Source organism: Triturus cristatus, chromosome 1_2 (genome assembly GCF_964204655.1).
Source record: "Triturus cristatus chromosome 1_2, aTriCri1.1, whole genome shotgun sequence".
Taxonomy (NCBI): domain Eukaryota; kingdom Metazoa; phylum Chordata; class Amphibia; order Caudata; family Salamandridae; genus Triturus; species Triturus cristatus.
In genome coordinates this window covers 906932880-906959568 of record NC_140580.1, presented here as the reverse complement: position 1 = coordinate 906959568, position 26689 = coordinate 906932880, and the positions used below count along the sequence as shown (strand labels likewise).

The window sequence follows — 26689 nt, the reverse complement described above, 5'->3', positions numbered from 1 at the left end:
TCTTGGGTTGCTTGTGCTGTGGTTCAGGGAGAACCTGGCCTGACAGTTCAGGCTGGACTGTTCCTACTGGAGCAGGGTCAAGTCTGATTTGCTTATGGCTGGGTCCAAACTGAGGAGGCATGGTGTGCTAAATAACGAACAATTTGGGTACAGCCCTAAGCTTAGATTATTTTAAACAAGCCACCCATCACTCTTTTGCATACTTCAGTGCACTGCCCCATGTGTAACGGGCACACCCAGAAGTGGGGCACATGCCCACTCCACCACCAGAACCAAGCCGCACCCGACCGACGAGCCCAAAACAGGGCAAAACTGCTCTTTGGTTGCTTGGGCTCTGGCCCAAAGAGGACCTGGCTTGGCAGTTTGGGCTGGCCCGTTCCTATTGAAACAGGATCAAGACTGATTTGCACATAGCTGAGTCCAGCCTAAGGTGGCATCATGGGCAAAAAAGGATGGACTGCAATCAAGCCTGCGCAATTACCCTTAGCTCAGTGCACACAGAAGATTTATGCACATAATCTGCCCGCATTTAAAGGGCTTTTTGAAGGAAGTTTCAAAGTGTCTATAGAAATGTTTGAATATACAGCTGACCCTTTTGGCTAAGTTAATACTTCTAGGGATAAGGAACGATTAAGCATAGATAAAACATTTTCTGACATGTTTGACTCATAAAACTCCCTTGTCAAACATGGCTTAACTCATTGTAGGGTATTCGACACAACTGCTGGGGCCACTTTTTTCCAAAAAGGGTATATGTCCTTTTGGAGCCGCGAATATCTTCTTGGTACAAGGACCGTAATATTAAGGTGAACACTACTCAGGTATCAGGTATCTTTGAGGCATCTGGTGGAGGAGATAATTGTGTTCTCAGCCTTGAATGACGTAGCAGTGTTGTTGTTTTCAGTGTCTAAAAGGATCTCCAAATCCTGCCTGTCCTTGACGTCGAGCATGCAGCAGTCTTCCTGTCTTTGACATTGAAAAGAATGGTGGGAATACTGTTTTTTATCCTTACATTTTTATTTGGAAATACCATTGTGGGAATCCTTGTAAGTGAAATCAAAGCTTACAGTAGTGGGGGCCACTTATTTGGCATTTCATAGGATTTTTCCTTCCACCTCTATAATCTGCAGCATTCTGAGCGAGAATTCTTCCCTGGTAAATGCGGTCGTTTTGGACATCAACTGATACCGCCATCATTTAGAAGTGCCCCTAATTCCCTCTAGTGAATCTCCCTAGAGAACCCGTGTGTTTATGGACACTAGCAGAGACCTCCTCTTCTTTTTCACGCAACAAGAACAGGCAGTGCTCCGGACAGGTCTGAGGCATTGCTTAATTTGAGCTGGTGGTTTCCGGTGCTCAGCACTGGCGCTTAATGTCAGCACGAGCACTTGTGACAGTCTGCCACAAGGCGGCGCGTTCTGGCTAATTTGAAATCACCACAACAGTTATTTTTTTTTTTAAACAATTTTTGTTAATTTGCAATTGATCTAGGACGGAAACCAAGATGACAAGCAAAAGACAAAAGGGGGTTCAGTTACAGGCCCCATGTGTGTATCAGAAATACATGGCAAACCAGGTTATTGAAGTCAAACTATTACTCCACAAACTGTCCAATCCCACTGCCCAGGCAAAATCCGTGGGTGAGTTCTCTGGAAAAATCCTTGTCGAATCTTAGAAAATTCAACCCCCCCCCCCCCCCCCCCCTCCGCCCCCCGGACCACAACAGTTAATTACAAATTTAAATATACATTCAAAATGACTATTATCTGCTGCCCAATCCTTTCTTATAGCTTTGAGGGCCTGAAATAGTCCGAATTGTCACACTTGCAGGAGTGTGGTGGTTAGTAGTTGTGTTGTTACTGTCATTGGCAGCGCTGGCAGGGGCAATGTGTGGTGCAAGCTGCAGTGTCCTTCTGACGAGAGCCCTGGCACTTATTTTTTTTTTTACATATCAAGTGCTGGTCTGATGTTACTTGTGTCTATGCAAAACAGTGCTTCCAGGTGCTTCCTTCTTTTGTAGGCCGAGAACAGAGAACCAGCCTTAACCAGCTACATGACCAAACTTCGAACTCACCCACCACCTTAGAAACTGGGCCTCATCAATCATAGCACACTCCAAACTCAAACCAATGTATCGCCTGGTCAGGGCCCACCTGTAAGTTAGTGCTCTGAAGTACCTGCAAGGTGGCATTTAGCGCTGTAGAAATGATCGAACATATATTCCGCTGTCATATTGCATCTGCATTCCTGGGCTATGTCGCACAGTCGCCAACACTCTGTTTTTGTGCAGGTAGAACCGCTTGTGTCACACTGATCTGTGCACCTGGTGCAAGGAACAGTGCAGAATTCACACCTTCCTTTACCTTTGGCGCAAATGGTTCTGCTTCTACGTCACTGTGTGTGTGTATCTGTTGGTAGTACTGATGCAAACTTTGTGTGTGCGTGTGTGTGCACACTTGGCACATTGTTTAATGCTGTTGTCCCACCACGGGCTTTGGTAATTTTGCTGATACCACACCGGTCCTGTATTTATTTACAGGTAACATGATGTGTAGTATGTAGGGCCATGGTGTTTACAGAGTGATCTGGGAGAGTTGAATACACAAATAGCCTCTGTTTGACTATCTCAGAAGGTCTAGGAGTTCAGAGAAATGAAGCTCTCTTGTTGTCAGAGCGATTTGCGGTAGTGAAAGTACATACGTCACCTGTTTGTGCGGTCTCATTAGACCATGACTTCTCATGAGCACTTTCACAGGCAGCGCTCTTTCTTAACCCACCTCATTTCTGTCGCCTGCAGTCGACCACTCCCTCTTTCTTGCTTCTCCCGACCCTGCTTTTCCTTACAGTTTCTGCTCCCACCTCTCTGTCCCGCCAATGAGAAGCCTAAGGTTGTCTACCCATAAAGCCGTGCACGTGGACCCACCGGCAGCAGACCCTTTAGTCAAGCCATGCTGGGGTCCTCCCCAGGTTCTTCCTTACAGTGCTGCGCCCCCACAACACACTCTTCTTCTGCCCATGCTTCCTCTGGTGAGGCTGGCGCCACCGTCTCCTGGTCAGTGCCACAGTCACACATGGGCAGGACAGCTTCTGCGAACAGTTGCACAATGACCGCCCCTGAGGCGTGGGATGGGCACATTTTCAAACAAGTGGGGCATGCATCTTTTACTCACATTGCACAGAAGAAATGCAATTTCTAAGCCTAATGCCCCTCACTTCCACCCCTCAGGTGGATTAGATACAAGTTATGGAAATAGTGTTAACCAGTTGTGCACATTTGCAAAAAAATTAAGGGGCATATTAACAAGACAGGCGATAAAATTATCGCCGGTTTAGCAGCAGAAAACTGCCGCTAAAACGGCGATAATGGGCTTGATAATATGCTCTATGGAATTCCAATTGAAACCCATGTTAAATGTGAAGGACATCTAACATGGGCTTCAATTGGAATTCCATAGAGCATATTATCAAGCCCATTATCGCCGCTTTAGCGGCAGTTTTCTGCCGCTAAAGCGGCGATAATTTTATCGCCTGGCTTGTTGATATGCCCCTTAGTTATCTCAGGCTGTATGGCTCTTTTGTAATATTCTAATAATTAATTTGCTCCTAAATATGCCTGGCCCTCTCCAAACATTCTTTCTTGGGTGGATATCCCCGACCCCCTATGAAGACTGTCAAGAAAAGGCATCCAAATATGCATATATATAGCACACTGCACAAAAGTTTACAAAAAGCAACAGGTTTTATGGGAATATCAATTAATTTGGATATGTAATTGGATATGCCCTCCTTTTATTTACCACTTTGCAAAATATATAAAACACGTTTCCTTCCTGCCTTTTACTAGTAGATCACCAGCTATACAACTTAAATGAGGATAGACTTGCAAAGGACAGATTGAGATAAAGAAAAGTTACATAGCAACTCACTCTCAGGCTTCAGACAACAGCTACTTTCCATGCTATGGAGAGAAAGAGACAGAGGAACCTTCTGAGTTCAGATAGCAGGCATGCCCCATATTACAAGCAGTTATTCCCAGTAAGGATAATGTAAAAATATATCAAAATAAATCCTGAAATATCTATTAGTTATGGAATAACTATCACATCAGCAAGCAACTGCCTTCTGGCACCATGGAAGGGATACCGTAACAATGGCAACAGGTGTGCCAAACTGTTGGGTTTACGGTTCTTATGCTCATTCTGATGGTGGATTTCTTGGGGTCGTGGTTGTTGCATTCCCTGAAATGGTGCCCATTTGTGATTTAGGTTCTTGCAGTTACTGCACTGTGAGACGCCTTGAATGGGATTGTATGTAATAGTGACTATCTTGGGTTATTGGACTTCTATTCATTATAACAACATTCAACTTGAATTGGCCTCTTTCCGTTCACTGCAATAGTGTTAATTTTGCATGGGTGCTTTCATTTTGTACAATGGTGCCTTTCTTGACCTGGTGTTTTTATATTCAGTTTAATGTGGATCTTCTTCCATTTGGGTGTACCCATTCATTGTGCGGTGGTAGCCATCTTGGACTGGGGCTCTTCTATTTAGTGTGATGAAAGCCATTATGGACATGGCTTGATCCATGTAGTGCAACAAAAGATCTATTTGGCAAATTAACTTCCTTTTATTTGCCAAAAATTCAGGAATAATACAACGTGAACCTTGAGATCACACAACTAGGTAATGTTATTTTGGCCTGCACTCTTCAGCTCCAATTTGTCCACACCCCTTGCAACCACAATGTCTATTTCTAATTTGTCTTCGTAACAATGAACAAAATTAGAAATGTATGGCATAGATTTCATATATTCATACACCTATACATACATACATGCAAACATACATAAAGAGAAAAGCCCCTAAGTCTGCCTTTTGTATAGCAATTCATTAACTAAATGAGAACAACACTATATTTACCCTCTGGGTCAATCTTTGCCATGCCACAGCCACATCATCCCCCACCTGAGAAACCTGCACTGGCTCCCCGTCGATAGGAGAATCTCCTTCAAACTCCTCATCCACGCACACAAGGCACTCCACAAGACCGGCCCAGCCTACCTCAACAGACGACTCTTCTTCTACGTCCCTAACCGCCAGCTCCTCTCCGCCGACCTCGCCACCGTCCCGCGCATCTGAAGGACAACCACTGGCGGAAGATCCTTCTCCCACCTCGCCGCCAAGACCTGGAACACCCTTCCACTCAGCCTACGACAGACCCAAGACCTGCTGACCTTCAGGAGGCTACTCAAGACCTGGCTGTTCGTCCAGTAGCGGCCCCCCCTCCTTTTTTTCCCAGCGCCTTGAGACCCTCGCGGGTAAGTAGTGCGCTCTACAAATTCTGTGATTGACTTTGTCATGGACTAGTTCCCCAAGGGGCATGTGTAGAATTGATCAGAACGACTGCTGAGGGAAGTATTAGAGCTCATTTCCTTCAAGGGCGAGATACTTCAAGCAGGACACAGGTGTCAAGATCTCCCTGAGCTTAAGGAAGGGGTTTAAATGGCTGGATCCCACAATTTTGAATCTCCCTTCATGGTCAGGCAAGACATCAACAGCAAGATTTGAGTCAGTATCGGAGGTGGCCGGTGGAGATGGCATTAAAAATGTCACAACTAGGTGGCGTGGCTTGGACGGCAATGGGTACAGGCGCCTGACTCCATAGCTCCGCTGATCCTAGGAGCGAGCATCTCAAAAGAACATATATGTGCTGCTAATTGAAAAAAGACGATGGCATCATAGAGCGTCGGAACAAACAGTGAAAAGGCTGTGCCGCTTAAACCAACTGATCCGCCAACGAGGAGAGAGAAAAATACGCGGGAAAGACCCCGGTATGAGAACAAGGGAAGACCCAAGATGGTGTCGCTATATGAACTACTCCGCTGCTAACACCCGTACCCCACCATGCACACGGAACCCAGCGACCAACTCGCCCATCCTCATATAAGGTCAGTGCTGGGGGACCTGTCGCACGATATAACGAATTTGACGGCACTGACCGGAGACAAAATAGAGGTTTGGTAAAATATCGGGCGAGAAACTGAAACCGATACCGATTGATGGGGGCCGCCATTTTGTGGAATCAGCAACATCACGACAGGCACGGAAGGTAACAAAGACTTGCCCAGGCGACGGGGGTGCGGGAGCGGGAGAGTGACCTCATGCATAAGGGCGTCTTGAGATGCAAATGGAAATGGAAAACATTGTCTGCTACGGAGTCTGATGAAGAATAGAGGACGTTTTGACCCACCAGGTGTGAAACCGAAACCGACACTACTGGCTAGGCGCCGCCATTTTGGGATCGGTTTACAACAACAACAACAGCAAAGACAAGAAAGGAGAAGCACGGAAAAGACTGGCTCATGTGAACGGAACAGCCCAAAGGAGGTATTAGACCCCTGTAACCGCTGCCCAGGGGGGCTAACAGAACCATCCTATTTCAAGCCAGGTAATCAAGCAATGCGCAGAGCTAGACCTTAACCAGCGCACGATCGATATAACGAGAGGGGGGGAGCCGCAATACGACCTGTGAGCGGAGGGCCACCATAACAAACCCAAAAGAGATCAAACATAGGGGGAGCCTTAAGCAGGAAGGAGTTTGCGGAAATCTCCAAAGAACACAAAATAAAGCCAAAACGAAACAAAGACACCTATGACCGCCGCCCGCTCTGTCCGCTCCGCCTTTTTGACCGCGCCAGATTACCGACTGTTCTACTGGGGTACAACACCATCTAAACCCAATGTAACAAGTGGAGATGGAATGCTGTGTAACTCAGAATGAGGGATAAGCCAAAGCAGCAGTAACAAAATATGCTACCCACAAGAAATCAAACGCAATAATAATAATATTCAGCAGGATGATGAGGGTCAGAAACTAAACAAGCAAGAGAACAAACAACCTCACAAACCCCACTCTAGTATCTTAAAAAACCGCCAAGGTCCAGCACCAAGGCATGTGATCGACCCTGCAAGAGCGCGCTCAGGTGAAGAAGATTCGTGCTAGTATCACCAAGCAGGCGAACAAGCAGGATATGCACGCGGAGGGGAACTGATGAGCACTACGACAAACCCCCTGGCTAGGAACACATACTATAAGAACACCAAGCGAAACACCGCCCCTGCGATTCTAAGTCAGGGACACGAATCAAGGAACCTAAAGGCAGTCAATAACAGAGTAGACCCTTAAGAGAACCAATCATAGAGCGTAAGGGCAGAGGAAGGCTCAGCCTACAACAGGAGAAGAGGGGACGGACAGAGATGGCAGGCAACGACGGGAAGCTCATGCAGCAACCCAAAAGGAATAGGAGTGAAAATCTGGAATCCCCCATCAAACAAAGACCGGACATTAACAGCACGCTAGACATGATTTAAAAACAATGGGCAGAAGTACACGATCTAGCTAAATCGACCAAGCAAACCACGGATGCTATGCAGCTGGAACTGGCTGCAGTTAGAGCAGGCATACACGCAGCGAATAATAGACTAACGGAAGTAGAACAGAGGGTAAGCGATGTAGAGGACAACGAGCAAAAATCTAACAAGGCATTGCAAGAACTCGCCAAAACAACAGCAATACTCCTAAAACAAACAGAAGAGCTTGATGACCGCAACAGAAGAGGGAACATCAGAATTCTAGGGGTCACCATAGGAGAAGAATTGTTCTTGCATAGCCTTCATACAGGATATGATCCCTAAACTCACCAACCTGAAGTTCGACATGCCTCTGGAACTAGACAAGGCCTACAGAGTACCGGCCTATAGATCGGCGAATATGGCTGCGCCGCGACCCATAATTTGCAAACCACTGAGACAACATACGGACACCATATTTGCAGTAGCCAGGAAAAAACAGAACTTGCTGTGGAACGGTCAAAAAATAATTCTCACCCAAGACTACTCTAAACACACAGTGAACATAAGAAAGCGGTTTTTGGCCCAGAGAGACAAGCTGAGGCGGGCAAACATCCTCTTCTCATTCATTGGTCCTCCAAAGTTTAAAATCACAGATAAGGGCAGAATACACACCTTCGAAGACCCCAATGAGTTATCCAATTACCTACGATTGCCAACTACACAAGAAATGGAGTTCTCCCAAACAAATGCGAACAAGAGAAGAGCCTCTCCAGAACTAGGAGGAAACGTATAAGGTTACTTCACCTTTTTACCTCTGACACTACTATACAAACAACCATCTACCTCATCCTCACTATCTACCTCAAACAACTTATTATTTCCAACCACTCTGCTACCTCAGGAAACAAACGACCTGAATCGAACTCAGGAAGGCTACGGAAAAGTACGGGAATCGCGGGACCTTTTTGACCTCGAATGATCACACCTTCGAACCAATCTGCGCAGACAATCGTGGTGATAATCTAGTAGCGAACATTAGAGCAATGATATCCTTTTCATAAAACAATGTTATGGTATTGAGCTGCAGGCCAAATAGGTTGCAAATAAGGACAAATAAAATGCAATTAACTGTTGACGCGATGGTGATAAGCACCATAGATATACCATCCCAGGAGAAATGGAGCTGGAGCTTTGCTGTTACACGTCCAGTATTCCAGATGTAGGACGCGGGGGGAGGGAGGGTTTTTATGGGGGGGGGTTAGTTTTTTGTATGTCATGTTAGTATTAACATTGTTTGTCAGGCACTCGATTGTAACATCTATCCACTGTATCCTCTTGTTTCCCAACCTATCCACCTACACAACTATACACACTGTGGAGTTTGAGGCCAGAGCACGGGTAAAAGAGGCCGTATTTACAGGACGAGATCTGAGACAGGGACAACACTCACAATGCCCCAGTAAGCAACAACCACAGTCTAGCCTCACATAATGACTTCTATGTAAAAGACTCCTCTATCACTCTCATCCAACCTGAAGATAGTCTCCTTAAATGTTAAAGGCCTCAACCACCCAGTCAAAAGGAAAAAAGTATTTGACTACTTAGCTAAAACAAAAGCGGATATCTTTCTCCTTCAGGAAACTAGGCTTTCCCTGGAGGATGCAGAACGGATTAGGGCAAGATGGGTTGGCCAAATGGCATGCTCTCAGGCTATAGGTAAAAAACGAGGAGTGATCTCCTTGATAAATAGGAACTCCATGATAAGCATAGAAGACCACCAGTGCTACTCAGAGGGGAGAATCCTTTTGACACACCTGAAAAGGGGAGACAAAAAACTTCATGTACTCAACATATACGGTCCTAACACGGATGATACCACCTTCTGGGATAACATCTCAGATAGGATGGAAGCACTCCCACAAAATTAGCTAACAGTGCTGGCAGGTGACTTCAATATGGCACTAGACTACACTATAGATAGACAATCACAATGCCACACACTACCCCCGGGGGGACACAAAGTACTCAAAAATGTATGCACCAAATACAACCTGAAGGACACTTGGAGACTACAACACCCGGACACGAGAGATTACACCTTCTACTCAAACCCACACAACTCATACAGCAGAATTGATTACATACTGATCTCTGACTCACACACACACCTAATTGATAACACGGGCATAGCTACGAGAACTATCTCAGACCACTCCTGTATCAGCCTCCTACTAAATGGCCGCCATAACGAGGATCACCCTCGTAGATGGAGACTCAACAGTGATGTTTTAAAAGAGCAAAGCAATAGAACCAAAATAGAGCAGGCCATAAAGGACTACATTAATTTTAACGACACAGCAGATTCTGACCCCAAAATCATATGGGACGCCCTGAAAGCCACAATCAGGGGAACAATTATTGACATCAAAGGCAAGATAAACAGGATTGCCAAGGCCCAACTAGACCAACTAGAGCTAGATATTCAAAAACTAGAATCATCACATATTTCAGACTCAAAGAACGTAGATGTCCTTACAGAACTCACAAGAAAGAAATACGAATTCAACAGAATCCTAAGAGAGAGAGCGGGTCTATGGATAAACAAATACAAGGCAATAAACCTATGCGAGGCCAACAAAGCGGGGAAAATCCTGGCATCCTACTTAAAACACAAACAAAGACAACACACTATCTCCGCAATCACAGACCCCCAGAACGTTACACACACACAACATAAAGAAATCCTGCGCACATTTAGTGGATTCTACCAGGAGCTCTATAATAAGGACCAAACATTAGACGAAAAGGGCTGCTCCGAATACCTGAACAGTCTAAACCTCCCAAAAATAACAGCGGAAGACGCATTCATCTTAGGGAAAGAGATTAGCTCACCCGAAATTGAGATGGCAGTTAAGTCTCTCAAAGCTAATAAGGCTCCCGGACCTGATGGCTACACAGCCACCTTCTATAAAACATTTTTAGCCCTACTACAACCAATGTTGAAAAATGTTTTCAACCATTGCGAAGGGACAGGGATGGTCTCACAAACAATGTCCGAAGCAAACATTATAGTGATACCCAAGGAGGGCAAAAACACCCAGTTCCCACAGAATTACAGGCCTATATCCTTAATTAACGTGGACTGCAAGATCTATGCAAAAATCCTGGCAGTGAGGCTTAACAGGATACTCCCACACCTTATAAGGAACACACAAGTGGGCTTCCTGAAGACAACACCAGACTCTTATGCCACATTATCGACAGAGCAGCCAAACAAACCAACCCAGCAGTGGCTATCGCACTCGATGCTGAGAAGGCTTTTGACAGGGTATCGTGGTATTTTTTAGAACAATGCATGCAAACCTTCAACCTAGGTAGTACATTCATAAAGAAAATTATGGCACTATATGACAAACCTACGGCTCGCATAGTGGTCAATGGGGCCATCTCCGAGCCTTTCAGACTCTATAGAGGTACAAGACCAGGTTGCCCACTATCCCCCTCGCTATTCTTACTTGCACTAGAGCCGCTAATCAAGGACATCAAGACCAACAATTTGATGAGGGGCTTCACCATCAATGATATAACAACGAAACTAGCAGCATATGCGGATGACATTCTGGTTGTCACTGAGAACCCTAAAACCTCCATCATGGCCCTTATGGACTCCATAAACAGATATTCGGCCTATTCCGGCTATAAGCTCAACAAGGATAAGTCGGAATGTAAACCTCTCAACATACATACCACTAGAGACACTTTGGGAGACTCGGGCCTCACTTGGCAAACCGGTTTCATCAAATACCTAGGCGTCTATTTTGACAAAGATCTTAAAAACACACTAGAATACAACGAGAAAATGCTTTTAAACAAGATAAAGAAGCTGCTTGAGGGATGGTGGATGGTCACCGAAATTCATCACATGGTGGGGGAGGATTGAAACAATAAAAATGATGGTCACACTGATGGTCAACTATCTCACTAACATGCTCCCTCTACCCCTCACTGTCGATTTTCACCGCAAAATAGATAAGATGTTAAATAACTTCATCTGGCGAGACAAAAAAGCAAGGATTAGCCTTAAAAAACTAAGACTGGCAAAAGCTCTGGGGGGCTTAAATCTGGCAGACTTCAAGACTTTTCAAACTGCCTTCCTGGCAAAACAGGGTAGCTACTGGATACTAAAAGACCAGGAGTACTCACCAGCTTGGCTGAAAGTAGAAAGCGCCATGCTAAATAACCTTGAGCCAACAGCACTTCTAACAACCAGCAGACACAATACTTTAATGAACTCTATACTTGCAAACACCAGAAACGCCCTATTGAAGGTCGACCAGAAGCTAGAACACAGAATAGCTAACTCGAGATGGGAATCACTATGGGCAAACAATAAAATAAAATATAAAGGCAAAACACTATATATGAAGACATGGGTGGAAACAGGGATTTCCCTTCCCACCCAGCTCGAAAAGGAAGGGAGACCTATCACATTCAGCTCGCTTAAAACCAAACCCTCCCTACCAGATATTGAATTTTATAGCTTCCTAAAAATCAAAGTGGCAATGTCCAAAGCGAGACTGTCTAACACCATGCCTTCAATCTTCCAGTACATGTCCAACCTCAACAAAACAGGACACCAAGTGTCACACATATATAGACTTCTGCGCCCAAACACCTCGAAACTCAATGTGAAAGCACAAAAATACTGGGAGTCACAGCTAGGTAGCACTCTAAGCGAGAAGGAAAGCCAAATACTATGGTCCTCCCCCACACATAGTAAGGTAACTCCGGTTCTAGCTCAGACAAAATTCTGGATCTTACACAAACTACACTGGACCCCAGCGCGCCTGGCGAAGTTAGGCATGAACACAAATGATCTATGCTGGAACTGCAATAGAGGAAGAGGGGACCTGGCTCACCTCATCTATCACTGCCCCAAAGTTAAAGTCTACTGGGAAAATATCTTTGCCTTTCTAACAGATATGTTAGGGTGCTCCCTTAAACCAGAGTTTGCAACCCTGGTAACAACCCCTATTACGACAGATCCACTCACACAACGAGATAGCGACCTACTCGACCTATTACTAACTGCCGGTGTTAAAATGATTCTAAATAAGTGGAAAGACACATCCAAGGCATTGTTTAAAGGATGGCTCAATTGGGTAATATACCTTAGGGGGGCGGACGCGATGTCCCTACGGGACTTACCGTGGAGACAGCCCAACAGAGGGATGTGGGCGTCTATGGATAAGTACTTAGGCCAATATGAACCACCATGAAAAAGGCGAGAACACCACCTGCCTCCTACCTTTCCGAACAAAAGCAAGAACATTTCTCTCTCTCTATCCCTGCTCCTAATCCCTTCCCGCCGCTCAGGCCCTTTCTCCTCCATACTCGTGACACCTTATTAGAACAGAGGGGAAGGTGCAACCCATAAAGAAACAGAGGGAAGCGGAAGGTACCTCAGAATGTATACTTTACAGACATTGTGCATGTTTTATGTTTCTTTATGTCTATTTGTTTAGATTTGTGTGTTTCTGTATTGCTTTTATATGACAAAAATCTCAAATAAAATCTTATCGAAATAAAAAAAAAAATGTCACAACTAAAGTAATTGATTAGTAAAGTTGGACTTTAAGATGTAACATTGTTGGTAAATATCACATTTTTCTCAAGCTAAGCCCCCTTTTTTCTGTCTTTTACCATAGAGTGTAAGTAGGTTAACAGGAATAAGTGACCATTTTGGTTAGCAATTGAAAATCACTGATCAAGTACATAACTAGTGCCCCAAATGTAAATCTGTGTTTGTAATTGGTGCAGGAGCAGTTGCTGGAGCGCAGAGGGTGGACACCATCCTTACAGAGGAGGCTAGAAGATCCGGACTGCCGCTGGCAGCTCCGTCTGAAGTTTCTGGAGCAGGCCAGGCGTTACCTTGGAGTGCCCTATGCCCAGCGGTACCACGAGCCAGGCAGTGAGTATAAGCGGTCCACGCCTCTCCAGGCTCAGAGCCACAATGACCCCTTTGCATTGAGGCTTGTGACATGGGGCAGTGCACAGCCAGGCGTCTTATTAATTACTATACCAAGCCATGCATACCTGTTTGGTTCTGCTTGTTTTCCGTCTTATTGTAAAGGAATGTATCTGCAGCAACATCGCCAGTCAAATGCATCAGAGTACCTGGAGGGGAAGGAGCTGAAATGTATAGAGGACACAGAAGGGCCAATTTATAATAGCATTTATAAGTAGGGATATTAGTACTACAGGTGTTTTCTTTTTTTACATACTCTTATATGTCTTCGTTGATCGTGTCAATCGTCCAACTGCCTATTAGTTAGAGTGAAAAGAGGGCACAGTCTTTTCTATTTGTACTAACTTTTAAATGAATATTCTGTGAATTCTCAAATTTTTTGCCCATTTTCAGCTGTTTTGGGAGCTATTCAACAAAAGGAATGTGCTTGTCTGTAACGCAACTGGTGCTCATGTAAAGCGCTCTGATACCTGATACCGTCGGATCGAGTTTGCGTTATATAATACTCAAAAAACAAACAAAAGCATGCAAGAGTTCATAAAAGAGTCCTACAGGAGTACTACTTTTCATACTCCAAAGGCCTTTTTAGGTCTCGCCTGAGCCAGCGCTTTAGCGCTGCTCTGGCGAGAGCTTTAGAAAGCGGGATTTGGAAGTACAAACTAGTGCTTTTCAGGCCGCCAACTACAATGCATGTGCACCGGGCGCGCGCACCATTTGTCAGCCTGCTGATCACTTTCGCGACCGCTTTGATGTTCTCAGTGAGCCGCGCGGCCACTGAGAACATCAAAGCGGCCGCGAAAGTGCTCACCATATGCCACCCTTCCCTGTGTTGCTTTAGCACTCACCACCCCCCCCCCCCATCCATGTTACCCGTGTGGCTCACTTTCTCTTTCATGGCCGCGCGGCGTTAATTTCACGGCCGCGCGGCCAATGCTTGTTTCTTGAAGTTCCCATTGTTGAAATGGTGAGCCCCAAGACACTTGCAACTCGCTATGTTACTACCATGCCTTGAATTTTTGTTTCTCACCCTTCCCCAGCCTGCTACTTTGCGCAGCGCAGGCTTTCACAGAGTGAAAAACACTTCTCTCCTCGGGCGCAAGATCATGGTGTGGAAATACTCTGCCTACTCTCCCCCTCGGCAATGTGTGCTCTGTCGCCTGCAAGGTTCTAACCGATGTTAAAAGCCCAAGCACCTTTTGCCACTGCACTTACCCTTAAATCCTCCTGCATGAGCTCACCAGGCCCACCTGCAGCCCTCACTTCTGCCAGGCTGGCTATGCCCTCTCCCTTCGGTGCATCAAAGCACATACAGGCAGCTACCGAAAACTACAACAAGCATTGGCAAAGCCAATCAGTCATGCTTATAAAAGCAATGGACACCTATTGACTTTGCTAACGCATTTGTCGATGCTGTTCCACATCAGCGAAAAAAAATAAAAAAAATGTTTGCCAATGCCGAACATTGGCAAAAAAAAGTGCAATGACGTACAAGCACTTGCATGATCAGGCATGCACTGCACATGTATAGGTCAGCACAGTACGGCTGCACGGCATGATGTCTGAAAACGTATATCTCACCACACATACATGCATATGGCAGCGTGTAGTCATTGTTTTTTTATTTACCATTCAAAGATGTCAGAAGCCTATTTTGGAGCAGTAAATATCAAGCATTTGCAATGCAATAGGTCTCGCATTTACACGAGTTTACGCTATTTGCATTGTAAATGACAATGCCTTTTAAAATAAAAGGCATTGTTATTTGCAATGTCATTAGCTCAAACTCGCGTAAACGTGAGACCTATTGCATTGCAAATGCTTGTTTTAATAGGCCCCACTATAACGAGCTTTCAAGTTTCCCCCGAAACATTTAACCATTTCTCTTGCATTTTAGCCAACAACAGTTCACTGTGGGGTTTTATAGCCCAGTTCCTATAATGTGCTACTTAAAGAAAACCAAGTGCTATTGGTTAAAAGACCCACTATGTTGCCTTTTCTCCGGATTCTGGGGCAGACAGTGGTTGCTGGGAAGGGACCACGGTCGGCATTGCTGTTTATTGAATGCATAATAAACTACATTCCAGTCAGAGCTACATGTTTGTAAAGAAATGGGGCTTTATTTGCAGAAGGAAAAAGGAGGACAGTTAAAAAAGACACCTTATAGAAACCGAGAAGGTTCGACCTACGGCTGTGTGAAGTTCAATTCAATTTTGTACACCCATAGTACCAACATCAACTGAATGTAAGATATGATGCAAACAAATCTATCATAGTAGGTACACAGTAAAAACAATGTTATCCTGTAGATGGGGCTCAAGAAGAATTGGTTAACTCTAGATCGAGTTGGACCACTTTTTGCTTCAATATAAACATAATTTCTCAAGCTCTAGTCAATGGAGTCTAGGTGCCAAAAAGTATCTTATAATGTATGTCAAGGACTGTGATATCAGTCCCTTGTCATAGTTTCTCTACTGCTGACATTTTGGGAAATATAACTCTTTGGGCCCAAACCAATGATGCACCTGTACCCTATCTTCAAATCTCTCTCCCACAAGTGTACTGGGGAGCCTGAAAACCACCTAAAAGGGCATTGGTCTTTGACATGGGGACATTGTACTGTGTCCCAGGTCAAGGGGGTGTCCAGTGTCACCGGGTCTCTGTGTTGGTGTGTCTGTCACAGGAGTAGGGATATAGTCAGCTGTTCTGGAGGCCAATTTAGACTGAAAATGGTACCGATGCAGTTCAGGATGTCAAAAGGACGGTGGTATGATGGACTCCTGCATGCTTTTAGCACAAACAAGTCGTTATGACGCACTCCTTTAGCACTCAAGTCGTTACAACAACTTGCCTTAGGGGGATGCTGGAGTTTGGAAGAGTATTATTTATTATTCCAACTTCAGTCTGCGCAACAGTATGGAAGGTATTGAACTTAAAATCCAACACCACACCACCAATGCGCACCCTAAAGCAAGTCATTGTAACGACTTGCATGTTAAACAAATACATGGTAATGACGCGTTTGTTCTATTGCCGGCGTTGTAAAGGCACAACGTGATTCCCGCTTTGTAATAAAGGATGTTTCTCCAAGAGGGCAGCACCTAACATTTGCCACTGCAGGATGTTTACAATCTTTAAGGGATGGTATTTCGGCAACCACTGGAAAGGGTGGTACCCACAGGGAGTAATGACACCCACGATATGTTTATCGATACACCAACACTTATAACTGCAATAAGTCAGGAATCGCAGGCCATACTACGGTGGTTCCAAGTTAAGCACCACCAGGCCTACACAATGAAGAACACTCTTCACGTATCCTATAGGTAACAATACAGCATGAAAAAGAAAGGAGTAACAGATGTTGTTCAGCAATATGAACAGAAAAAAATTATTAGCGAAACAAAATTATTAGTGATTGCTAATTTTCATTCGATAACAATGAAGGATAATCTATGCTACAATATAGCCAATTATTGAGGATGAAAAGTTGGTTAAGATAATGAATTGTATATGATTAAAGAGAAGACAGGCTAAAGCAGAAGTCAAGGATTCTCGAAAGAAGTTTTGCAAAATGTAAGGAATCGAACAAGTGGCATAACATGAGAATAAAAAAAGGATCGGACTCATCGAGTCTAAATCTTTATTTGACAAGCAGTCAAACATAAACGTTTGTAAAAGTCATAAAACGTCATTGCAGTATAATAAAAAATTATCCCAATTTAAGCGTGAATAACATTCTACACATGAAGGAGAAATTTGAAGATAATGAATCTATGTCGAACATAAGAGTCGAATTTACCAACGGCATTGGTTTCCAAACGACTCATACTTAACTATGTTTGTAATGTAATATCTGCAGGAATGTAATTATCGAATTAGTGTAGTGAGTCCACAACCAGGAAAAGGAATGCAAACGAGAAAATTATGCAATTAAATGCCCTTGTCGGAACATATAGTTAGATAGATTACAAAATAAAATGCCCTTGATAACCACCAAGGGCCCGATTATGAGTTTGGTGGTGCGGGAGTGGACCCCATCTCTGGCGGCCCACTCTCGCACCGCCAAACTCATGTGCCCACCGCCCGCCAGATTATGAGTTTCCTCGTGTCAGGTGTTTTTTTTTTAGGCAGTCCCTCAGCAAAAAATGGGCATTGGAATGGAACGCCAAAAAACGATACTGCGCACATGAACTGTAAAGTCCATGCCATGTTTAGGAGAGTAGAATCTGCTTCTTATAGTTACCCCCACTTTTTGCTGATGTTTCACTGTTTTTTACCTAGTCTGGCTGGGATCCTGCTATCAAGGACCCCAGCCTAGCTGCTTTCTCTCTAAATTGATTGCATGTACTTTAGGTACACTTCAGATTGGATTCTGGGGTACCCTTATTAGTCCCTAGTGTATGGTATACTATGTACCTAGGGCATAGGTACCCCAGAGGCTTCCCAGGGGCTGCAGCATGTATTATGCCACCCCTGGGAGACCATTCAAAATGACAAAAAAGGTCTGCTACAGCAGCCTGTGTAAGGTGGTGTATGCACTCCTTACTTAGATATAGGTTCACTATATCTATCCATATCACTGCACATATAAAACTATCAGTCACCCCTATGGCAGGCCTTATCAATCCTGAAGGCAGGGTGCTGGGTTTTATGTGAGAGGGTGCCCATGCATGAGCAGAGCCCCTCTGCAGCTTTCGGAACCTCTATTCCGGGGTTGTTTGTGATGCAGACAACCGTATACTTTAAAGTGCATTATAACCTCGCGGTAAATGCTAACTTTAAAACAGCTGCATGGAAACATGTCGTGTTTGGTGTTAAACACCTTGGAATCATACCTCCACACCAGTAACTGGTTTAGGTGGTATGATTCCACCCTACTAGAGGGAGAAATATGACAGCACTGGTACACCCGGTACCAGCTTTACAGACCCTGGCATCACAAAATGGATGCTGCCAGCCACAGACACGAGTCTGCCCTCCTGCTGCTGGACAAAACTCCGGCAGGGGATGGCTGGACAATAGGTTTCCTGTCACAGGGAGGTGTGACCACCTCCCAAACAGGCTTTAGTGTATTGGGGCTGGGTGGGTGCACTCTGAGAGTGCTTTGAAGTCTGCACTGGGGACACATTTGGTGTCCCTGTGCATAGTCCAGCTCAAACCGGTTATAGGGGCTATCAGCCCCTGCTCTGGCACGAAACTGGACAAAGGGTGTAGCCACCCCTCTGTCCTGACCCTCCCATAGGTGGGTCCCCAGAGTTTGTCCCACCCCTTCCTTGGGTATAAAGTAGGAACCCCTGGCTACAGGACTTTAGATTTACCTGGACGAAACTCTGCTACAGAAACCAAGTACTTCAACTATCTACACTGTGTTGGATGACCGAAGAATCTCCCTTGGAGTAAAGGAGTTACTCCCCTGCAAGGCAGGCACCAAAGACGCATCTGACCAATTTGCATATACGCAGCTCCTGACGGACTCCAAAGACTTTGCAACACAGGAGGTGGGTTCCTAAGCTTCTCCGAGGCCGACCAGTGCTCTCAAGAAACCTGACATCCGCAGCCCTGGTGGGGACCGTGCAACCCGAACCCCTGGACACCATGCACATTTGCAGCAGCATATGCTTTTTGGCGATCCCTGAGGCTGTGCTTTGGGCTTCTTGTAGTCCAGACCCCAAGCAGTGATTCCACTAAAGATTACTGGCCTATACTCCACGAGTGTTCCGTGGGCTGGTATTTAGTGATTCCTCCCGAGGTCCCTTCGTGATGCCTGGTCCGTCGACCTGTGGGTCCCTGAGAAGGGTACTTTAACTTTCAGTGGGCTTTCCTGGTTGCTCCAGACGTGCCTTGACTCTCCATCACTTGGGGAGTCCACAGGACCTTGCAGGTCCACACCGAAGCATCTTTTCTCTGACCGTGTGGGTTGCAGTTGCCAAGGCTTGTTGGTCTCCAATCCAGGTACTGACCCCCCCAGCACTCGACATCCTTTGTGGGACAGCTCGCCTGCAGACTTTGGTTGTCGTCGACGTCTCCTGGTCCCCGTGGCCGCAGAGTGAGCTTCACCTCATCTCACCTGAAGCACCCGACATCGGTGGGCATTCGTCTACCGAGCCCCTGCTCACTGGCAAGTGACCCAGACTCTGTCCCCTCTGCTTTCAGGTTCTTCTCAGCTCTGATCCAGGCTTGGATCACACCGGACACTTTTCCTCTTCACGGCAGCAGCACTTTGCAGCATCACGCCATTGAAAACGATGAAGATTCCCGACACCATTGACACCTATGCACCTGGCTTCCCTGGGTTAGGTAACACGAGTACTCCGGTGCTCACATGGGTGCTGGCCTTAGAACCTTCTAAGTTTGAAAGGGTTTGCTCCAAGTCCTCTCCTAAGTGTCCTTAAGCTTTAAAATTCCAACTGCGACTTTCCTATAGGATTGTACAGAGCTTGCGACTGTGTTCTCACCCTGCACGTGTCCCCCGTGGGTCCTCTGTGTCACTACCTTGGGTGTTTCCTTGGGGTCCCAGTGATTCTACGTGCTCTAGGCACTGTGTCTAGTCAAGTCGTGGTTGTTATACCACTTTCTTAATATATGGTTTGGTCTCCCCCTGGGGCCCACTGTGTATTGTGCTATTTACTGTTGTTCTAGTGTATTAATATTGTGTGCCTTATTCTCTAATGTCATTAAGAGGTTAGTAGAGAGTGTTTAATAATAAATACATATATTTTATATATATATACCTTGTGTGGTTCTCCTTTCATTTGGTCATTCAAGAGGTTATAATCTGGTAAACCAAGCTGCTTTACATTCCTTCGAGACTTAACTTGAAGGCTGCTCTCCATAGCTACCACTAGGATAGCTTTCAATAAAGGTTGTCTTTAACCTATCATCAATAACGGTTGTTTGGACTGGTACAAGGTGCCCACTTTAATTAGTGGACAGCATATACCAGGTCAACTTCTCACACCAACCATGAACTGGGGTGCATACACACAGAGGGGCACATGTTGTGCCCCCCATATGCATTCGCAAATGGGCAGCAGGACCCCCTTTGTTTCGGGATTGCCAGACTCTTCATGGAGTGTATAAGACCTCCATAACACCGCTGCCAGTCCTGAAACTCGTAATATGCATGGCAGTATGTTCCCCCCCACATGCATTCCAATGCAAATCGGCAGCAGGGCCCCCTTTGTTTCGGGATTGCCAGTCTCTTCATGGAGTGAAAAAAAGACCTCCAGGACACTGCTGCCAGTCCCGAAAGTCGTAATATGCATGGCGGTGCTGCAGCGGCACCATCAGCATATTACTGAGGCCGTGACCACCATGCCACCACCAGAGAACTGTGGTACCTTGGCGGCTGTGGCAGTGAAATGGCAGTCTGACCACCAAAGGTGTGATATGGCAGTTGGACCGCTGGTGCAGCGGTGTCTGGACTGCCACTGCTGCACCCCCACAAGTCTGTCCGTCTTTGGACCGCCAGACTCGTAATTTGGCCCAAATTCAGCATAAGACACGATCATTTGTGGAGATAAATGCTAATATGTATCAGTTGAGATTTCATGTCAGTAAAATAAGTCAGCACTCCCCTAAATTCCCATTTACTTCTAGAAGACTGTTAGTGTAAAGACTGCATCTATAGAATGTCCAACCAAACATGTTTTTGTATTAAAAAAAAGTGATAAAAACAACATTTAACATATCAGTTAAAAGTGCATGGAATTTAACTTTATTGATGGTTGGAAGTAAAAAAAAAGGAAATGAATACCATTCTTTGCGACAGAATGCATTGTAGATGACCACATGCACACACGAAAAATACAAGTAGAAAGTGAGGAGAAGAGACAATGTTTCTTTCACTGGCCGTCCATTCCAGAATGGCAGTGGGAACATGCCATGGCACAAAGAGATAGTTATTTTAAAAGTTGTTAATCATTTGCCGAAAGCATAGTCTGATCTTATTACTTTTAAAATTAATTTAATAATACATTTCAGAAAACTATCCACCATTTTGCTGCCAAAACATCCGCAAACAGTACAAATTACATAGATTATGACAACAACATAAAGCAACGTAATATAAGTATGCAGGAAAAGTTGTAAATCAAAACAGATCAGAGACAGTACAATACTTTTTATGACACGATGACAAATATCTTGCTAGATACTGTTTGAACAAACTAGACAGACGGCGCAGTGATGGGGAAAGAAGTTTCCTTGACTTAGTTAGTCTTGTTAGTCTTGGGTCTCCTCAGAAAGTTTTGAATGCTTTGAAACATTGCATTTTTGCTGATTGAATAAAAGTATATAACAGAAGTGATGGATTGGAAATGTGCAGATTTATGTTCCCAGAAGAGCGCCCTCTAGTAGGGATAAGAGTCCTAACTTCATATACTGCTTGATTCCTAGGTGGTGGTTAGAGATTGGAAAGCCCCCTTAATTTATTGATTCTTTTGTAATGACTTTACATCTTTCCCAGGAGGAAAATGAGTACCACTGTGTTAGGTAGTATTGTCAGTAACCAAGATTCTAGACACTGCTCAGTTTCCAATTTGGACTTTCAAACATTGTTAGTATGCATGTAATATTGGGGCTGGCACTGTTAATCTCCACAGTAAAGCAGAAAGTAGACAAAGTGATGAAATCAGAACTAAAAGCCACACACCGCTGACACTGGTTCTGATTCTCTCCCAGCTCCGCAGTACCAATCGCTTTTCTTCCTGGACTGTTGTGGCTTGGTCAGAAGAGTGATGCATGACTTAAAATCAGAATTTGGCTTTGTAATTGGACCCGGGAACCAGGCGTACCAGTATGACACGCTTCCCATCAGCTTATCCAGCGAGGACGCGATGAAGCCTGGTGACCTAGTATTCATCTCCGGGACTTACTTCGACCCACAAAGTAAGTGCTCATCTTGTTGTTTTAATTTCATGTATTCATTTACTCTGTATGTATAGCGACGTTTTACAGGAGTGACACCAAGGTCACTTTTTAACCATCTAAGTAGGGTTGGGTCTCCTGACAGAAATGGAGAGGAGCTTGAGGCAGGTGGGCAGCCACTGTGATACACTGGGTCAACTGGACATAAACGTGAGGAGCCCAAGCACATAAGAAGACGCTGGTGGCACATGGGGAGACAAGTGAGAAGCTTCTGTAGCCATGTATTCTGTTGAGGTGGGCCTCTCCTTTTCCATCGAACGAGGCACTTTAGACACAGCAAGGCAAGGTAAAGACGTCCTCTACAACATCTGATGGGAATGGAGGTTCTACCTTCACTCATTGTAGATATATCAGGGTAAATGAACTGTGCTACCTTGGACTCTCCTGCCCCCGACAGAAAGCTTTTCCTGAAACAGTCTCAGGTCACTCATACGTACCCCGCATATGTAGGGGCACTGGCAAGTGAAGCTTTGCAGGCTCCCACAGACATCCATTCAAGCGATAGCTTACCATGTAAAGTGAACACTTAATTGACTATGTGAGCAGGTCAATGTAGTATTATTAATGCAAACCATCTTTACACACTTCATATGCCATATGCCTAACAGGTATCGTACTACAGAATATCGAGACTAGGAATATCAAAAGGTAGATGCTTACAGAGGAAGTATAGATTTACTACTTCTAAGTCCATATCTATACACCTTGAAGAATTATATATATTTTCAAGGTACATGTATGTGGAATTAGGTATAGAAAATCTATACTTACTTGCCTTTCAATATTTTGTCCTTCAATATTGTGTCCACGATATTTGGCGCCAGTGAGATTCCTACCGCTTTATTCAGGGGACACACCCTTACCAGGGCACAATTCCTTGTTTCTTGATGAGTTCCTCAAACTTATATTGTATCTGCAATTCCCAGCTCAGAAATGTATAATAATGGGAGAGTTTTGCATGCGGGGAGACTAAACAAACTCAGACACCATGGAACATTTGCTAACCATGGGCTACAGCCGAGTTTTGAATGGCCAACCCAGGCATCGGGCCACTCACTGACCTAGAGTTTGCTCACGAACAATGAAACAGCAAAACAACATCAGAACTGATATGACAAATCCTTAATATTGTTTCACCCACAAAGTAAGCTGAACACATGCTGACCTCAAATAAGACACACACAAAACATAAGCTCAGACGATTTCAATGAGATTGAGAAAATAGTTGAAAGGAACCCCTCTACTGTTCTAGACACAGAAGCTAAATTGGAAATTCTCAGCTACTCCTTTACTAACTCACTCATGAAGCTGTCCCCGCTCAGATGATTACATGCAAAATCAAGGATTAAACTAATCAACGAATTTCTCAATGTATAATTAGTCTAACTAAAAAGAGGAGGCCCTCAGCGTGAAGATGGCACAACACATTAAAGACTGTGGTCAAGATATGTTGCAAAATATGTAGGAGAGGCTATCACAAGTCCAGGAAGAGGGCAGAAAAGACATTTGTCACAAACCACATTGATGAGACACCTAATAGATCTAATAGATTTGAATTATGGCCGGGCAGGGCACCGTGGTAGCAAGTGTGAACTGGGTGAATCCCCATCCCGTACACACTCTGACAGCTCCCTGGACACCAGGGCAGCGTTAGTCGCTGGGCCGCTGTAGATCCCAGGCAGAGGGCACTGGTGGAGGCGAGCCAATCACGGGCCAGCTTACCTCCAGCATGGCTCTGATCTTGTTCTTCTCCAGGTAGCCTTGAATGTGGGTCTGCTGCTGAGAAGCCATCGGAAGCTCCGCTCAGAGTCTTGTCGAGACAGGGATCTTCAGCCGAAGCAGCAGGGACTGCAAGCCCTGTTCTACGCGCCTTACATGAAAGGCTGTTTCCAAAGTCTGACCTCATTGAAAGGGAGGCCAAGACCGAGGACTTGAAATCCTGAGCCAACAATATTGACAAAATGAACATGTTTGTCACAAATAGAGGTGGGCAGCGGGGGCAAACTCCGCCCTGTGGCGGAATCGGAGTAAAATTCTGCAAACTCCGCCCGTGGAGCGGAGTTACCTGCCCACCCCTACTTACAGTCAAGAACCCCTAATGGGACCTGGATTTTCAAGACATTTGGCACAATATATTCCTTGTGATCCTCATGTCTCCTTCACAAGTCAACTCAAATTAGCTCTACTGACTTCTTTAAGTTCCTGGCAATAGGTATTTAAAAGGGGCTGAATCCAGTGCTCTCTTGGGATACTTCCATCTATATAAAGAACATGTAGGGTAAGTACTTGCAAGTACGAGTATGTTTAAGTACTTGTGCAAAATCCCCAACATACGTTTTATAAGTCCCATTGCAGAGTTTCCCACAGCCAGATGGATTTGTGGTAGGAAATCCCGCCTCGAATATACGACAGATTATTCATAATCCTGTTTATGTACTATGATCACCTACCAAATATGAACTCCTCATAGAATCCTGACTGAGATGATGTCTGTATGAGGAGAGTTTATAGCTGTATGCGGGGTTTAAGCCGCTGCTTTAGTTCAGTTGAACATCAGTCCACATTTTCTGGTACTTTGCTGAATAGTCCATGACAAGCAGCACAATCCTGTTTACACCCCTGCCTGGAGGATCTAGGTGATCCACAATGCTGATTTCCATCTTATGGAAGTAAACACCTAACAGAGACAGGTGAATGGCTGTTTTTGCTTCACAGTGAAGTGTTGGATGTGGCACAAACTAAAAAGCATCTTCACATTTTTGGAGGGAGCCACGTCTCTCTTTTCAAATCCCTGGTACAGGTCTTAGCCCTACCCAGTTATTCTCCAGTGCGTCATCAGTTACTCATCTATTGACCTTTTCAGACAATTTCCTCTGATTATCAACACAGCACTAAGATTCCATAACAAAAACTGCTTGAATATTAAGCAACATGGAACTGTACTATATTGTTGTTAGACTATATCACCACATTTTTTGATCCTGAAAAAGCTCACAGGCACGCCTGCCGATGCGAAGCACACGCACGCTGCTGAGGAACATCTATTTTAGTACGTATTTTAATGTTTTGAAATAAATAACTACCATCCAAATTAAATGATTATATTTATTTATTATTAGCAAGACTTTTTTGGGTTGTAGGGCCATATCAAGTGGAATAAATTATTAGCACCCAAAGCCATTCCTACTTCTTACAAATCAGGGCAGTGGAAGCCTCTTGAGGTCAGCTCAAGACCCTCATAGTGATACACTTTTCATAGGATCACCTAGATATTTCTGTTACCATATTTCTAAATGTGCATACATGTGCAGTTAATGTTTCAATCTACACTGTCATTGAGCTCCATTTGATTGCTATGGAAGTCCCCATAAGGTGGCTGAATGTCTTTCATCTTATGTTACTGTAATATGTGGATACACCAATTCGTCTTGTATAATAGGGCCTTTTTTTTATAGAAGTCATTTTAACTAGAGTTTTTGCCTACACCCATTATTCTGTCATAACCGATTTTTTTAGTTTTAAAGAAAAAGTTTATTGGATATAAAAAAGAAATATAACAATTCAAAATACATCATATAACGTAATATAAATCCAAAATTGAATATAGAACAAGAGAAATGAAAGAAAGAAAAGGAAAGAAAGAAAAGAAAGATAGAAAGGGAGAAGTGGGAAAGAGAGAGAAAATCAGAAGATATACAGCGGTATCGTAACTAGAATACAGTATATAAACATTTCGGCGAATGATAAAAATAGTATGAATAACAAACGTGCATTATACACTTAAAATATTAACAATAGATAAATTAAATTTTCCTATTGAATTCACGGAGGCTTGGATACTTCTTCATTACAAGGAGTATGCAAAGGTATAGCACGAGCAGAGGCATTTAGGAAATTAGTGACTGGTAACCACAACAGATCTCGTTTAATGGCCAAAGCAATTGGATAAACATAAGCTCGGTCTAATCTGTGATTATAGCAGACGCCATACCACCAGGCTTGGAATGAAATGTTAGAGGCATTTTTCCACGATTTTGTAATTTGTTGAAATGCAACGGCTAAAAGTAAGTCCACAATAGAGGAGGAAGATCTGAGAGAAGACCATACCTCTGAGATACTACCTAGGAAAATATGAGCATAAGAAAAAGGGATATGTGTGTGAAAAATTTTGTTAATTTGCTGCCAAACTTTGATCCAAAAAGCGTGAACAGGAGGGCAGGTAAAGAGCATGTGGTAAAGATCTGCATTAGGGGCAGGGCATGACCAGCAAGTAGAGGGAATAGTAGGGTCTATACGGTGTAGTTTGACCGGAGTAATTAGGAGTCTATTGTAAAGAAAAAATAAAGTTTGTGTGATATTAGCTGCTCTTGACGACTTCCTT

The 26689-nt window shown here is 44.3% G+C and overlaps 1 protein-coding gene across 1 annotated transcript in view; it reads left to right on the top strand.

Annotated features, from left to right (window-relative positions):
• Positions 1-26689, top strand: part of TTLL10 (tubulin tyrosine ligase like 10) — a 448425-nt gene that overhangs the window by 91531 nt on the left and 330205 nt on the right. The window contains exons 2-3 of the mRNA XM_085609638.1: positions 13173-13323; positions 22063-22269. Of these exons, the coding sequence (XP_085465764.1) occupies positions 13173-13323; positions 22063-22269 (358 nt within the window). The remainder of the gene's footprint in view (positions 1-13172; positions 13324-22062; positions 22270-26689) is intronic.